Source organism: Diadema antillarum, unplaced genomic scaffold, assembly GCF_040938485.1.
Source record: "Diadema antillarum isolate AM-2024a unplaced genomic scaffold, OU_Dant_1.0 scf00000077, whole genome shotgun sequence".
NCBI lineage: Eukaryota > Metazoa > Echinodermata > Echinoidea > Diadematoida > Diadematidae > Diadema > Diadema antillarum.
In genome coordinates this window covers 856,976-872,151 of record NW_027270966.1, presented here as the reverse complement: position 1 = coordinate 872,151, position 15,176 = coordinate 856,976, and the positions used below count along the sequence as shown (strand labels likewise).

General features: G+C 39.4%; 1 protein-coding gene across 1 annotated transcript in view; it reads right to left on the bottom strand.

The window, feature by feature from the left end:
- The window catches only part of LOC139717561 (uncharacterized), an 80,722-nt gene extending 78,524 nt beyond the window's left edge, over positions 1–2,198 (bottom strand). Inside the window, exon 1 of the mRNA XM_071629069.1 lies at positions 2,117–2,198. Coding sequence (XP_071485170.1) covers positions 2,117–2,198 — 82 coding nt within the window. The remainder of the gene's footprint in view (positions 1–2,116) is intronic.
- Between the last annotated feature and the right edge of the window lie 12,978 nt (positions 2,199–15,176).

Here is a 15,176-nt window from a genome sequence, read left to right as displayed (position 1 = left end):
TCCGTAGGCTGCCTAAGCAACTCTAGATATATGTCAGTTAGTGTATGAATCAATCATTTTTAATAGCTCGCCCCTATAAATCGGCTAAATCCAATTTCCATAAACCCACGAGATTTTGTCACCAACGCTTACATGAATTCTGACTAAGTTCTTCTTTCTCGTGGTCCCGACCACACGAAGTGATTTCTTTGCCGACATTCGGGCTCACGTCCTGCCCACAAAACGTACAGGGAAAAGATAAGAAAACTCAGCATTTTCCTAACATTATTGGCAGCATCATAACGGTGTTACATGTAGCGTGTACGACTTGCACTGTAGTAACGTTGTCAGAGCTTCGCGGCTTATCGATTTCAACGCCTCCGTGTTTTAACTGCACTGTGGATTTGGCGGAAGACACCCCCAAAGTTCCGGGCAGAAATACGCCGACGAATGGGGTTCTGAGAACTGCAGTGGTATCTTAATGAACTACTCCAGAAGGATCTATCTACTTTGTTGCAGCTATTGTTTTAACTGATGTTGCTCTTTCTTAAAGAACAAATTAATGTAGATATTTTCCGTTTCATTTTATATCAATTTCGATCAATTATTTTTGTACTTTTTTTTCAAGAATACAAAGCACAATTGAAAATACAGCAATACCTTAGGGAGAATGGTTGAATAGGATTTTCTGGGGGACACCGTATTTTCCTAACAAATTCAATAAATCATTCAGATAAAAAAATACGGTAGATTGTTGCATTTTCTCTTCATTGATACGTTCCATGTCGCAGTGTCCGACACAATAAACATATGTAATGATGTTTAATGAGATGACAGCCCTTTGCTCCTGAGAAAACCCACTAAAAACATATATTCTTATTAAAGGATTTTGGAAAATGAAAACGAGGAGGTCCAAGTGCAGGGTCTGGGGGAAATCACAAATGCCCTAATCTGATTTTACTTCAGAATATGACTATATGCTTTAAGGGATCGTGAATTAGCATATTTATGGAAAGATTGGCATGTCTTTGCTGGCAATTTTGGCAACTCAAATATGACTTGGCGTTCATAATTATTCATTTTCTCTCTCATGTCACTCTCTCTATCTCTATCTCAGTCTTTCGGTGTCTCCTCTTTCTAAAACAAACCTCAACATAAACAACTAAAATGAACACGTATACTGAGTGCGTCATTTAATCAGAATTGCCCTGGACTGACCAGTTCAGAAGGGCGCAGATATCGTCGATTTTACATGCACTCGATTAGATTTTTTAACTACTTTAAGGCGATTAATGGTTGTTTTGCCACCCCTTTGTTCTTCGATGGTATCTCTCCTTCGAGTTAGAATCATTTATTCTGTGCCATATATGAGTAATAACAAAATAGAAATACAAACACAATTAGCCATTGACAAAGCTAGATATTATACCCGCAGACGCGACTTAATTCTCATGTTCTATTTTCGGCACACTGCTCTGTTTGAAGGCAAAATGGATATTATCACCAGACAAATTCAATCAACACTGTCTCTGGCTGTAATCAATTGGTTAATATTCTCACTACTGACATATTGCTGGTGCTATATCAACTGTCCAAACGCCATCACTGAAACAGCTGTCTACGTGACAGAGTCAATAGAATCATTTCATATCATATGTATATTATAGTGGAGGTTTTTGATCGAGCCAGGATATTTCACCAAAGTATACAGAGGCGGTGCTTTTCCTTCAATTTTTAAATTGCCCCCTATCTTAGAAAACCCAAGACAACAACTAGAGTCTATAGACATTATATGATTCGTTTCATTGATGTCACCTTTTTTTCATGTTGTTCAATTAACGTAGCGTGCAGCTCTACCAGATGTTAGTAATACTGAAATGATCACTGAATTTGACTGAAATGTCATATCATACCAATAAAATGTGATACCCTTTCATTAAAAAAAAAAATTGTCTCCTGACTCTTCATCTTCCTACAAAAGCTTCTTTAATATGAACCTCACGAATTCTCACAATACAGTTACATTTTGTACTCTTAAGATGCAAAATGCTCTACACACCATGAAAGAAAAAAAACTTACGGAACTAATAGTAATGTATTAAGAAATGAGAGTAGCTATACAATCAAACAGACTTACGTTTATCCTGAATAGTTGCCTTTATGAAAGGTAAAATCCAAGGTATTATCCACATGATAAGCCGCGGCAGGGGCCCCTTCATGGCTGCTTCCACAGTGTGCCAACCAACAGCAGCGATCGGCAGCTCAACTTTCGAACAAGTTTACCGTGTTCAGACAGGGTCAGCGAAGAATTGTCGAAGAAGAGAGCACCATGGATCCAAACGGGTCTTAGAAGGAGGACCGGGGGGTACCGCAACACGTTTCACGGGGAGCGACAAGCGCCAAATGGCGTGCTTAAGGAAGCCCCTGGACAAGATCGCAGTAGTCGTAGGAGATCAGAAGAAACGCTGGGATCCTACACCAATGTGCAGTGGCTGTGGCGAACATCCGCGTGCGACGTGAAGTGATATCGAGTAGTTATCGCCAGCTTTCGTCCTGATTAGGCGTAGAGAAGAGTGTTTTCAGTACATCTTAGGAATGTCAGTCCGTAGGACGTGCCTGTTTAGATACAGCCATTTTTACATAAAACAACGCGGAAGCAAACGGATCTTTATTAAGATGGTTGATTGATGATGAGCGTTCGGAATCTCTAGGAATTTTGTCGCAAGATCTTCGCCATGATGCTGTAGAAAGGAATATGTTTAAAAGCAAAGATGATAAAAACGGAGGGGCTCCTTAAATAGAGCACCTAGCTATACAAGTATGATTGTATAGTTTATCTATACATACACTCGTTGTACAGAATGATGACTGTGTTGTCAGCTCGAAACAATACAGTATCTGGTGGGGGGCTCCCCGCTCCCGCGTATAGCCGTAAGTGATTTCCTTGCTTCAGCGACCGTGAGGTCTTGTTTGAGGCTGACGGCTGGCTGCAACGTGCTGCAAACACCAACCTTCCGATCTGTCAATCCCCAGCCAACGGTGTTCGACCCGGCGAAGTGACGTACCGACACCCACGTTCCAGGAATCTCCTAGCGGCTGCTGAGCTGGGTCGCGGCTCGTCGCATCGGTGTTAGATACTCGTACCCTTTCTCGGGCAAGACTGCGGTAAAGGAGGGGGAGAGCGAGTCAGAGAGGGAGAGGGGCAAGGGTGGGGGGGGGGGTATATTGCTTTGGATTGCAGTCCTTCCTGACAGCTATTCAGGGCAACGGAGAAGCCAAGACTCGTATCTTCGGTGCATCATATCTTTCCTTCTCCCATTTTCTGCACGTCCTTCTATCACTGGGTCTCGATTATGTCTAATACGCACATAGTCAAAGTAATTCATAACAACCATAGAATGACAGTACGTCCTTAATATGCAAACCACAATAGAATTATCATTTAAAGGCACCGTTTTCCTTATCGATTTTCTTTTTGCGATGACATCCCTGCTTTTAACTCCAAAAAGGCGTTAATATTAAAGACAATAAATTTTAAATTATAGAACCGACTGGATTATTCAAGTGTAATCTGGGGCCACCTTTCATCATAATGATGGTAACATCAGGCCAAAAAAAATCAAATAAAAAAAAAGTGTGCTGAAGATTTTAAATACTTTGGAAGATCTGTGTCAAGCTCATGAAATTTGAGTTATCAATCCATTCATTATCCTACTTCATCTATACGTAGTGGGCATTGGTCTAATATCGATTTGTGCTTTAAAATTCTTGGTCACAAGTTCGCGTGCTTTGCGGTTTTACGTATACTTTAGCGTGCGTTGTTTTCTCTACAACTCAAATTGAATTTTTACATTCGATTCTTGAACTTGATTTTCATACATTTTTCTTTTTACAGAGTATTCAATTCTTTGGTTGGAATTTCATGGGTTTTTGTTTTAACTTCTCAAAGGAGCTCGGTAAGTGACATTTCTCGAAGCACTACCTGCGAGTATACTCTCCAGATAGTAAAAAAGAATACTGTGACGGGGCGAAAATGCTGTCATTAGAAAGTTAATCTAAAGAAGATCACGTTTGGAGCATCGGGTTTGTTGAACTGCGTCCGTTTTTACTGTGGCATATGTTCGTACTTCTGTGTGTGTACAAAGGGCAAGGTCAACCATCTTAATCCGTTCCCTCTTATCCCCTCTTGTCACACACACACACACACACAAACTCTCTCACACACACACACACGAACGCACACACGCACACACACAAAGCACGCACACAAACGCACACACAGGGAGAGAAACAAGACAGACAAGGAGAGACAAACGCACATCTACACATACACAGGAGACAGACAGAAATACATACAGAGGGAGAGGGAGAGACAGAAAGAGACACACACGCCCAGAAACAGAGGGATGAGGGAAAGGTTAACACACACACACACACAGACACACACACACACACACAAATTCAGACAAACCTATTCTGTCTCCTTTTCTTTCTCTCCATCTTTTTCTTTTCTCTATCCTCCTTTCTCTCCTTTGATAACTTCACATTTTTTTTTTTGAGTGTTAGTCTTTTGCACGTTGCACCTTACTATTTAATTCTCTAGAGTCGGCTGTTCATGAACGCCGTTGACATCGTATGCACCAGCACTTACCGGTCGTATGGATGGGGTTAAACGAGACTTCTGGATGATTTTCAAAGCATTTGAACATCTATAAACTGGTTATACTTGATACAGAGTTCCAGAATTTATAGTGATTGAGATGAAGAAGGAGAATGTTTTCAAGCTTTATTTCGAATCACAATGAACAAGGTGGAAGACATATCATGCGTACATTCACATAAGAATGCGTGGTTGTGTGCTCAAGGAAGCAGAACATTAGAAGAAAGAATGCATAAATTCTACACAGGTGAAATTGTACAGCAAGGGGTATTTCAGTGAAATTACACTGCTGCATTACTCAGTATGCTGAAATATGTAATCCCCCACATATGGCATCACCCTTGCTCGGTGCAAATGCATCTACGGTTTTTCAGATTATGGGTTTATCTGTTGTAAGACCACAATAATTTCCGCAAATATATACATGAAACTATTGATTTCTATACTGTCTTGATTTTTCAAGTATTGAATGCCCACTTAAAGCTCTCAAACATTTGCATCTCGGTTTGTTTCGTTTTTGTTTTGTTTTTGTTTTGTTTCGTTTTATTTTATTTTCTTTCTTTCTTTTTCTTTTTTGCTTCTTTGAGCTGTACAGTTTCTCCCCTTCCCTCGCTTCATACTATAATTGCGTTTCCCGCGCTCGTTTCCCGTTCTCCCTAGATCAACCCGTACCCGCTCCCGTCTTGTTCCTGCCTACGTGATTCATTCCACCTTCCCCCTCTCTGCAGTGAACAAGATGCACACTGTACCATTCTCCTCTTAAAACAAAACAGGGCAAGAACAACAACTAGCACCCCCATCGTTTAATCCTTCACTTATCATACGGAGGAGGTTTTCCAATTATGACCCGGTAAAACGGGTCACTTTGCCACTTTCCGAACGAGGGAATTGTTAATAATAGACGTAATCTATCTTTGAATCTGAGCATTCAACCTCTTCTAATTCACCCCTCAAGAAAGCAAATGCAAGATGTATATCATAATTCTCTCAAATTTATGGTTCTTCCATGCATGTTCGGAATATAGCATTACGACTCTGCTAGGTTTTAAAGGTTGTAACGGTTAACTGATGTACCTTCTTTAATCCTTAGTATTATGATTAGCGTCATCAAGGCAGATTCAACAAATCAAAGCAACTCAACTCTGCTCACAATCGAATTTTTATAAAGCAGAGAGTGTTGATGGTTGCTTTGCGTCAACAATTAAATAAATTCACATTAGCTCGCATTTTCCTGTCGTCTTTGGTGGTCTTGGAATACTATTTTTAGTACTATAGATGAATTTTCGCACCTGCACCCATACAGATGCTATTTTACAGAACATTTTACCGCTCACAGGAACACACCGTTATCTCTTTCTGTGACAGCTATAAGGGGTTTAACATTGTACAGCGGCTCTGCAGACCTGTTCGAAGTTTGCTGGTTGAACCATTATGGTATATACTGATCCTTAAAATGTTAAAAGGGTAAAGGAACGCTTTGAAAACAGTTTGAAATTATTATAATGCTACCAAAATCTACGAACAGGTATAATGACTGATGAGAAACCGTTTCCGTTGTGGCCAATTTTACACTAGAACACTTCAACAATACTTTCTATAGAACATTCAATATCAATTATTCATTCGTATATGCTTCCTATCATAATATATTTTCAATTCGACATTCGCGTTCCGCCATATCGACAAATAGCTTTCATTTCTTTTCTTCTTCTTTTTTTTTAGGGGGGGGGGGGGTCGCGACACGTTTCTTTTTCAAGCGGTAGTGGTAACTTCTGTAAAATCCAAAGGTCTGTATATAAAGTCTACAGACCGATTTTCGGTGATGCGAATATTAAATCATGCATGCCTGATAACATGACAATGGTAGAAATGATTATGAATAGACAAATCAATCGACATGGGAAAATGACTGAACCATATTACAAAATTGAATGAGTAATGGTTTGTTTTTGTAGTTATTTGTTATACCTAATCGCGTTCACGGAAGGTATTAAGGGCTTTCGAAGACAAAATGCTTTTTTCGAGAAGAACTTTGAAACAAGTTTTGTCTCTGAAATAACACAGGTCTTACAGTGGAAGTCCAAGATCAAGCAGGCGTACTTTAAGAGGATGATAGCCAATCCTCGCTGTATTGTTGAACAAGATAACAATTCCGCCCTGTCGACCGGTAATGGGGAATAATTCGATTATGCCACCATCCTTCCAGAAAACATAAAATTTTATAAGCATCCACTTGTCAAGACTTCCGTTTTGCCAAATGTCATTCGGTTTAACATCTTACGAAGATTTCCTGCCTATTGAGACCCCGCTATAAATGTGCATATCTACGTACGCTAGGAATTCATTTCCTTAGCGCCGATCTTTCGCTCTATATAATATCATTGAGACCCCGTTATACTAATTTAACGCGTCCACTTGTTTGTAGCACAGAATCGTGATCATTAATAACAACATTCTCGTAATATGATTGGACGGTCCTGTGATTGTTCGCTGGCACCCTTGTGATCGTCGGAGTGTAATCCGCATGGTTTAGTTTACGGTCGGCCCTTCCTGTCGTTAGGAGCAGCCAATTTAATCCCGGTGAAAGTGTAAGATAGTGATTGTAATCTGGTGTTTCCGTTCACGCAAGGTACAAGGCCATTTTTATTCGCATTCATTGAGAAAGTCCACTTCATGCTTAAATTCACTGTAATAGATAGGCAAAATCGACTAGACATAACGGATAACGTTTTACCAATGTTAAACTTACATTGAAACAAGTTTGGCATGTTTTTTTTTTCTTCAATTTCACCCAGTTACTTTTGCATATAATTTTGTCTCCCTTTTCTAATAAATGAAATCGAAAAGAATCAAAGTACGTTTCGCAGTGAATAATTGTAATAACTGTTTTCCCCATCCCCCTCTATCACCACCTGCCCCCCCCCCATCTCTCTCTCTCTCTCTCTCTTCTTATGGCTTCGAAGATTATTCTTGTTATTCCTTTATTCTTCGAGACCGAAATCCCACAATAATAATAATAATTTTAATCCTTAAGCAGTTTGAGGATTTCAGTCGCGTATATGTGGTATCCCTGTGAGTTGCAAGCATACTATATGCAATCATATTACGCTACCATGGAAAACAATGAATTTATTCAACAAAAAACACTCACTCACGGAATCACAGAAAGCTAATGAAATATGAAGGGAAAGAAAATATCCATTTTGAAAAATCGCAAAATCAAAACAGGCAAAAGATTTGGCTGAGAGCACGTCTATAAGCCCTTACAACATTCATGAAAAGGGAATCGCGTTTGTTTACAATCAATTGAATATGAACGCTGCATTTAAACGGATTTACTGTACATTTCAATGCTATAGCTTGAGTAAAATGTTAGAGGGAAGTTTGCACAAGAAATCATTAATCGTTTTTATAGTTGGATGTGTAAACTGATGTTACTCCTAATACTCTTGCACACGCATATCCTCAAAGAATTTTACTTACTTTTACTAAAATGTCAGCTTGTAAGCTTGATATTTTCGTGCTCTGATTAACATTCGACTCTCAGAATCATTACCTGCCAAAAATAGTTTATCTTGAGTCATTATGTTTCACAGCTGGTACATAACAGCATGCCTGCACTGCAAAAAGTCCGGTGTTAGATATGAAACACCGAGCTGGTGTTAAATTTCTAGTGCTCATGTGAGGTGCTAGATTAACAACTCCGGATGTAACTTCAAAATACAAAAGTTGTTTTTTTTTTTTCGAATAGTTACCTAGTTACTGTTCTTCTTGTTGATTTTGAATATCATCAAGACGATCAAACAATTTTCCGATAAGGTACTTGATTTGTGAAAAAAAAAAATGTGTGGACACATTTACACCACAGTAACACCTGTTGGTGTGGTCTCCTATTGACACTGGGCGGGTGTTATACCTTTGACATTAACACTAGCAATATCAAATCAACACCATGCGCTGTCATTGTTGAAGTAACACCAGTGCAGTGTCAAAAATATCACCGGCTACAGTGCCAAATTAACACCACGAAGTGCCAGGTGAACACTTTCCAACAAAAACAGAACATACTTTCTACACCTGTGGGTGTGGTCCTCTATTGACACTTGATCAGTGTTAGATTCAACACCCATGTTGTTAAATTTAACACCGATGTTTTTACAGCAGTTGTACAGGGTGACTTTTTAGTACATGTGACACCTGATCTCGCTCGATTACAACGGCCAAACTAATAATGTCAATCCAGGCTTAATATACTGGGCACCGTTAAAATCCAGGGCGTAGCCACCTGTTAACCCTGAGCCCCCCTGCACCTGCACTCCATGCAGTCAATCTCATTTAACTATAATATTACGACCCGAGCCGTTTAAAATGACCTGAAAGACAATTGACTCCGATTATTATACCCCTCGTCTGCGGCAAATATTTACTCGGGAAATTATGCATGAGCTGTGTTAGTACAGCGTAGAAACGCTCCGACGCCATTTCGTCGAAAATCCGTCTCTGGACTGAAACAACTACATTCCCTGTGCGATGTCCTACTTATTTCAAATTGCTGTCATAAGATTGGCCTAAATATGAGAGTGCGGTAAAATCAGAAGGAGGCCAAAAACTTCCAAAGGGGGATTGTTTCAAGAGGCAGCAGGGATATGACAGTTGGTGAATCATATGACAGGTGATTGTTTCGAATTTCTTACATTGTCAATTGTTCTGAACCTCCCTCTCTCTCTTTCTCGTTCTCATTATTTCTCCTTCGTTCTTGTACTCTGAGGTCCATCCACACACATACACAATTCTGATGTCTTCAGCTTCTGACAAGGTGACCTAAAAAAAAACTGCCACTTAAAGGAGACCTCCGGATGATTTTCAGACTTTTACATTTGAACAGCTATAAATTAGTTATACCGAGTACAGAGTTTCACAATTTATACATGTAGTGATTTGGGTTCAGGAATAAACATATTTTCAAAATTTACAACAAAATTGCAATGAACAAGGATGACGACATGGCAGCCTCACCATAAGAATGCATGAGTTGGGGCTCAAGGAAGCAGAACAAAAGAAGATGGCATGCATACATTCTACACATGTGAACTTATTAAGCAAGTGGTATTGTAATGAAATTACACTGCTACATTTCTGAAATATGTGAGGCTCCTATGTCACCAACACTGGTCAGTGTAATTTGTTTAAGATTTTTCAGAGTATTGTTTCTCTGCTCAAGGGCCACAATAAATTCCACAAATCTATACATGGAGCTGTCGATCTATGTACTAAATGATGTGAAATTATGAAAATCGTCTGGAATGCCCTTTTTAACTCTTCTATCAAAAGCTGACAAAAAACCCCGACAAGATTTATATCATTGATTATGAAAAACGACATTTTGTGTCATTTTCATTAATCTTCCATTCTAATTACTAGCAAAATCTCCCCTCAACAAACAATCAAACGAAAATAATTCATCGAAGAAGTGTATCTCTTCGTAAAGCTATTTTCTAATTGGTGTGCATAAACGGTGTAGCTTGAAGACAAGGTTGGAAAATGATGGATATAGAATGGTTTTGGATCACATTTGCTGCCACCAGCTCAATCATAATAATAATGATAATGGTAATAATAATAATACTAATAATACTACTACTACTAACAATAATAATAATAACATTGATAATAACAATATTGAAAATAACAGTAATAATAACAATAGTAATAAATGATAATAAGAATGATAATGATAGCAATAATAATGATAATAATGCCTACTTTACAGCATGATTTCAAAGAGTAAGCTCTATAAAGCTTGAAAATCATACATAAACATAAAAATTGGACCATCTCAGCCCATTCAAATAGTGACTAAATAAGAGAGAGTTATAAGAGGTGCATTTTCATAAATACATGTAAGAAAGAAAGAGGATTTGAATATCAAATAGGGTCACTCAGGCGTGCCGTGCAGAAATTAATGTGTGTTAAAATCTAGGCCTGCGATGTGCATCCATTATAATTATTTCACCCATGTGATGCGGTGAATTCACAGCAAGAGTCATTACCGATGATCAGAAAATATATCCAAGGTTTGCCCGATAGAGCAAATGTATACATGCACATTGCATTCCGAGAATATGAGACTAAATAGTTTGAAATCGTAAAGCTCATTACTAGGTCATCAAGGAAGTCCAGCCGTGAATTTGGAAACTTTGTTAATCATGGGGTCATAAAAGCCTTGACTTTGGAACAAATTTTCCAAGAAATGAGGCTGTTGCGATCATCATTAGGTTGTTTGTGTGAGGCTGTAGGATTGTTTGGTTGTTTGTTCTGGTGAACTCTTTCATGTTGCTGTAACAAGGAGAAAGGGATGACTCGGTTCACATTTTGTCATCTAGATATCACCTCGATTCTATGCGCTCCATGCGTCACTTTTGATGACGTAACAATTTGGATGCCATCCTTATTTCAAACGAGTGGGTGGCGCGAAGGACCCTTGCGACAGATCCCCAGTACAGGATGTTGCAAAGGGGGTGGGGTGTATAGATGTAGTACATTTTAGGGGCCACTCAAAGATGCCGGAAATAGAATACGACGTTAGTCCTCCTGTATGATCGAGCAAGATCGAATATGATTTATTCAAAAAGTTAAACGTATATAAATCGCTGAGATTAATAATCATAGGTTCTGTATATGAGTCTGTGCATCAATCCATAGCCGATGTGGAAACACACGCAGTTCGTTAGTCATAATCACTCATTCCTCTTACCACAAATACGAATTGTTTTATCAAATAGGTAATAATAATATTGCCAATATGATATCATATGTATACAAGCTTGTGGGTGTATGCATTTACGTAGAACTCTATAGCTAGATGCATGTCTTGGAATCAAGGTTTCGCTTTACTGTCTAAATTCACTACTCCAATTATTAGTTCGTGCTATATGCGTGTCATCCTTTTGCTCCGCTAAAATCTATTTGATTTGTCTCGCAGAAAGGGGAAATCTTGTGAAGGCTCCTGGGTAAAATAGAGGACAACTCTCCCTCTCTCTTTCTCTCTCTTATATTCTACTAGTAGCGATGGGAAGTGATGGTGCGACAGTTGAAGTTGTCCCGCTCGATGGCTAGCGAAGGCCGAGCTAAGAATAACTCTGTGACACGACGTTTGGCATACACCCCAGCGGAGGAAGGAAATAGGATTTGAATCGAATGGTCAAAAAAGAACAACTGCGGCTTAACCTCTCTGCGCTCTCAAAATGACAGGATCCCGTATTTCTCCAGACGTGGGGGAATCAAGGTCCCCCTGTGTGAGGGGGTAGTCAGGTATAGCTCTAAGCTTACAATCGCTTTTAAACAGAATTGAAGTTGTGCCTTACGTTCCAGACTCTGCAGTTTAATACCAACCAAATTAGACTTCAGCAAAAGCTGAAATAACAAAAACAAGTCATTTTGCCAGAAGTAGAAAGATTGTCCTCTGTCTTGGACTTTTAGTTATATAAAGAAACTTTTTTGAAACTTTCTCCACAATTTGGAAACACGATCCTTCTCGGTTATTAAATTGTTCCCAAAAATGTGACATGCAGCTTTTTTTCAGCTGTCTCATCGAATGAATATTGACGGATTGGTAACAAAAATAAATAAAAGAAAATAATGTTTATTCAATAGATGCATGGAAACACGCATTATGTTAACCATGAATAAATTCCTTTATAAGGCACTAATTCTTGTGATAAATCACAAAGAAACTTCTGACCAGTGAACCAACAACTCAGTGGCAGAACTTCAATATAAAATCAAATAGTTAAACGAGTGGGGAAAAAAAGGAGGTGATTTGATTCAGTCGGCACGGCGCGTCTGCCTCTTATCCCAGGGACCCGCGTTTGAGATTTCCGAGTCTTACTGAGCAATGTTGTGTATAAGCATTCTGTCCCTCAGATACAACATTAAATCAGGGAGGTGGGACTTCCCACCTCCCTGATTAAATGGAGGTCCCATGTGTGAGTTAAACCCCGATTTCACAGACTTTTGTTGTTGTTTTTTCTCTGTTTCTCTCTCATCGGGCCCTCGAATTTTTTGCTTCCGCCCACCAATATATTAATACAGCGTCAAGTGCATCGGATCGCAGTATGATGAATCCGATTTTAATATGATGGTCAGCTATCAGGCATTTCAGGTCAGTGTCAGACATGGCCGGACGTTATCCAATGAGCTAGAATCGTCCGATGAAGGAAATAAGCTCAGTGTTGAAGGCCTAACTCCACAGACCATCGGAGGCTCATCTGATCCCTCAAATGCAAAAACAAAATAATAAATAAATAAATAAATAAATAAATAAATAAATAAATAAATAAATACATAAATAAATAAATAAATAAATGAACAAATGAATAAAAAATAGATAAATAAGAACAATAAAAATCTGCGTTCTGATGAGTTCCGATGAAACCTGATCCGACAAGCTCCAGAACCTCTCACCAAGGCCTACCGATCTACGTCCCCACTTCACCGAGCTGCAGTCTCGAGTGATGGCGAGCTAGCGCGAATTTTAACTCCTGTGAACTCGCGTGAATATTGCTTCCCACATAGGCGCATTGTAGTGGCAAGTCAGGAGGAAGTAAATATGGCGAGTTGTACTCGTGATTAGTCGCGTAAAGTTTCTTATGTGAATCGGGATAACTCGAGACAACTCTACACGGCTCGGCGTAACCCGGCAAAACTCTGCTTGAAATCGTGATCAAGTCCTCAATTACTAAACATATTCAAAAATGTTACTAACTCGTTGCAACTCGTGATGATTCGTGCCAAAGTCGTAATGCACTCACACTAGTCGTAACAACCTCGAGATGACCTCTATAATATCATATCTTGTAACAACTTACCTCCATCAAGTATAATACGAGTTTCCAAGAGTGGAGTACGAGCACTACGACCGTGTTGCAAGTAATTCTGAGTTGTCATGAGATTAGTGCGAGTTCAGAAAACGATAATCACTACATTTTATAGGCCAGCTGACATGTATAATAATAGGGTACTGCAACGTTCACCCTGCACTCATGCTCGTGCAAAACGTGCTGAATCTCGAGACAGGCTCTTGCAAACTCGCTGCAAGTCGCCGTACTCGTTCTAAACTCACACCAATCTCATTGGCATCTCAGCCTGACTTGTCTACACGCCTGACACAGTCCTGTGCTCGTACTCCGGTCTTTGAAATCCATAATATGGAGTGCTATATCATAGCACTCGAATATACTAGAAGGTGGCGAGTTAGTATGAGTTAGAAAGAGTTCATCTCGAACTTGTTCCGAGTAATGAGAGTGTATCACAAGTTGCAACGAGTGGGTACAAGTTTTGAACGTGTTCAGAAATTGAGGACTTGCTCGCTACTTCAAGCAGAGTTACGCCGAGTTTAAATACGCCGAACCGAGTCGAGTTGTCGAGTTGTCGAGTTGTCGAGTTGTCCTCCTTCAGACAGCTCGCCATGACTCGCCACTACAATTCGGCTTTAGTGGTAGGCAATCTTCATGCCAATTCAGGCGATTTGAAGATCGCGCTAGCTTGCCATCACTCGAGACGACAACTCGGTTAAGTGGGAAACGTAACTTTTTAACAAACATCGAATTGACTTGACACTTATCGGACAGAAGCTCAGAACAATTGAATGTATATGAATACATAATCTATATATAGATTATACATTGTAGATCAGGGATGACCCAATCATGCGTTGTGAAAGCATCATTGTTTTCTTAACACACCGCTGTACTAAATCTATAATGAGTTTTTTTTTTTCCTTCAATGCTTTGCTCGCACATGTCCAGGAGCCAGCAACTTATCAACTTGAACTGCAACACTGCAACTTAACACCTCCAGAAAAGTTACCTGGAAAAAAAAATGCATACTCATTAACACGACTTGGCCGACCCTGTATATCCCCACAGGGCGTCCAGTTCAGCGCTTATTTTGATGAATTAACAGACCAGACATCATGCGAGTGCTGATCAGAATACCTTACTAACCACAAAAATACCATAAGTGCCGCTGAGAAGACGAGATAATTCCTCGCCTTGTAGAAGGCAAGTAGGCAAGAAGGCGACATATTATGAAATCTCGTCTTTTCGGCCTCTTGGAGTCCGTGAAGTCAGTAATGCTAAGTCATTACAGCTCTGCCATTATTTTGAACTCTGAGAAAGTATTTGGAATTAGTTTCCTTTTGTTTTACGTTAAAAACATTTTGTAGAGCTCTGTGGTACGGGTAAAGTGGAAGACCTGTGACAAGATAATGCCATTACCGAAGAGTATGGCCAATTTCAACAAATTTCAACTGGCAAAACAGGAAAATTTGATATCGATATTCGTATTTGAAGTCCATTTTTTTTTCATGTTGCCTAACTGTCCTTCTCCTTGTCTCCTTGTCTCTGTTCATGCTCATTTACGTGCATTTGTCTTCTATAACTTATGAAACACAATTTTTAAAATGCAAACTTGTAAGATGCAGTCCACCAGGGGTTTGACCTCTGATAGACCAATGGCCTTTGTCATTCCCTCACAT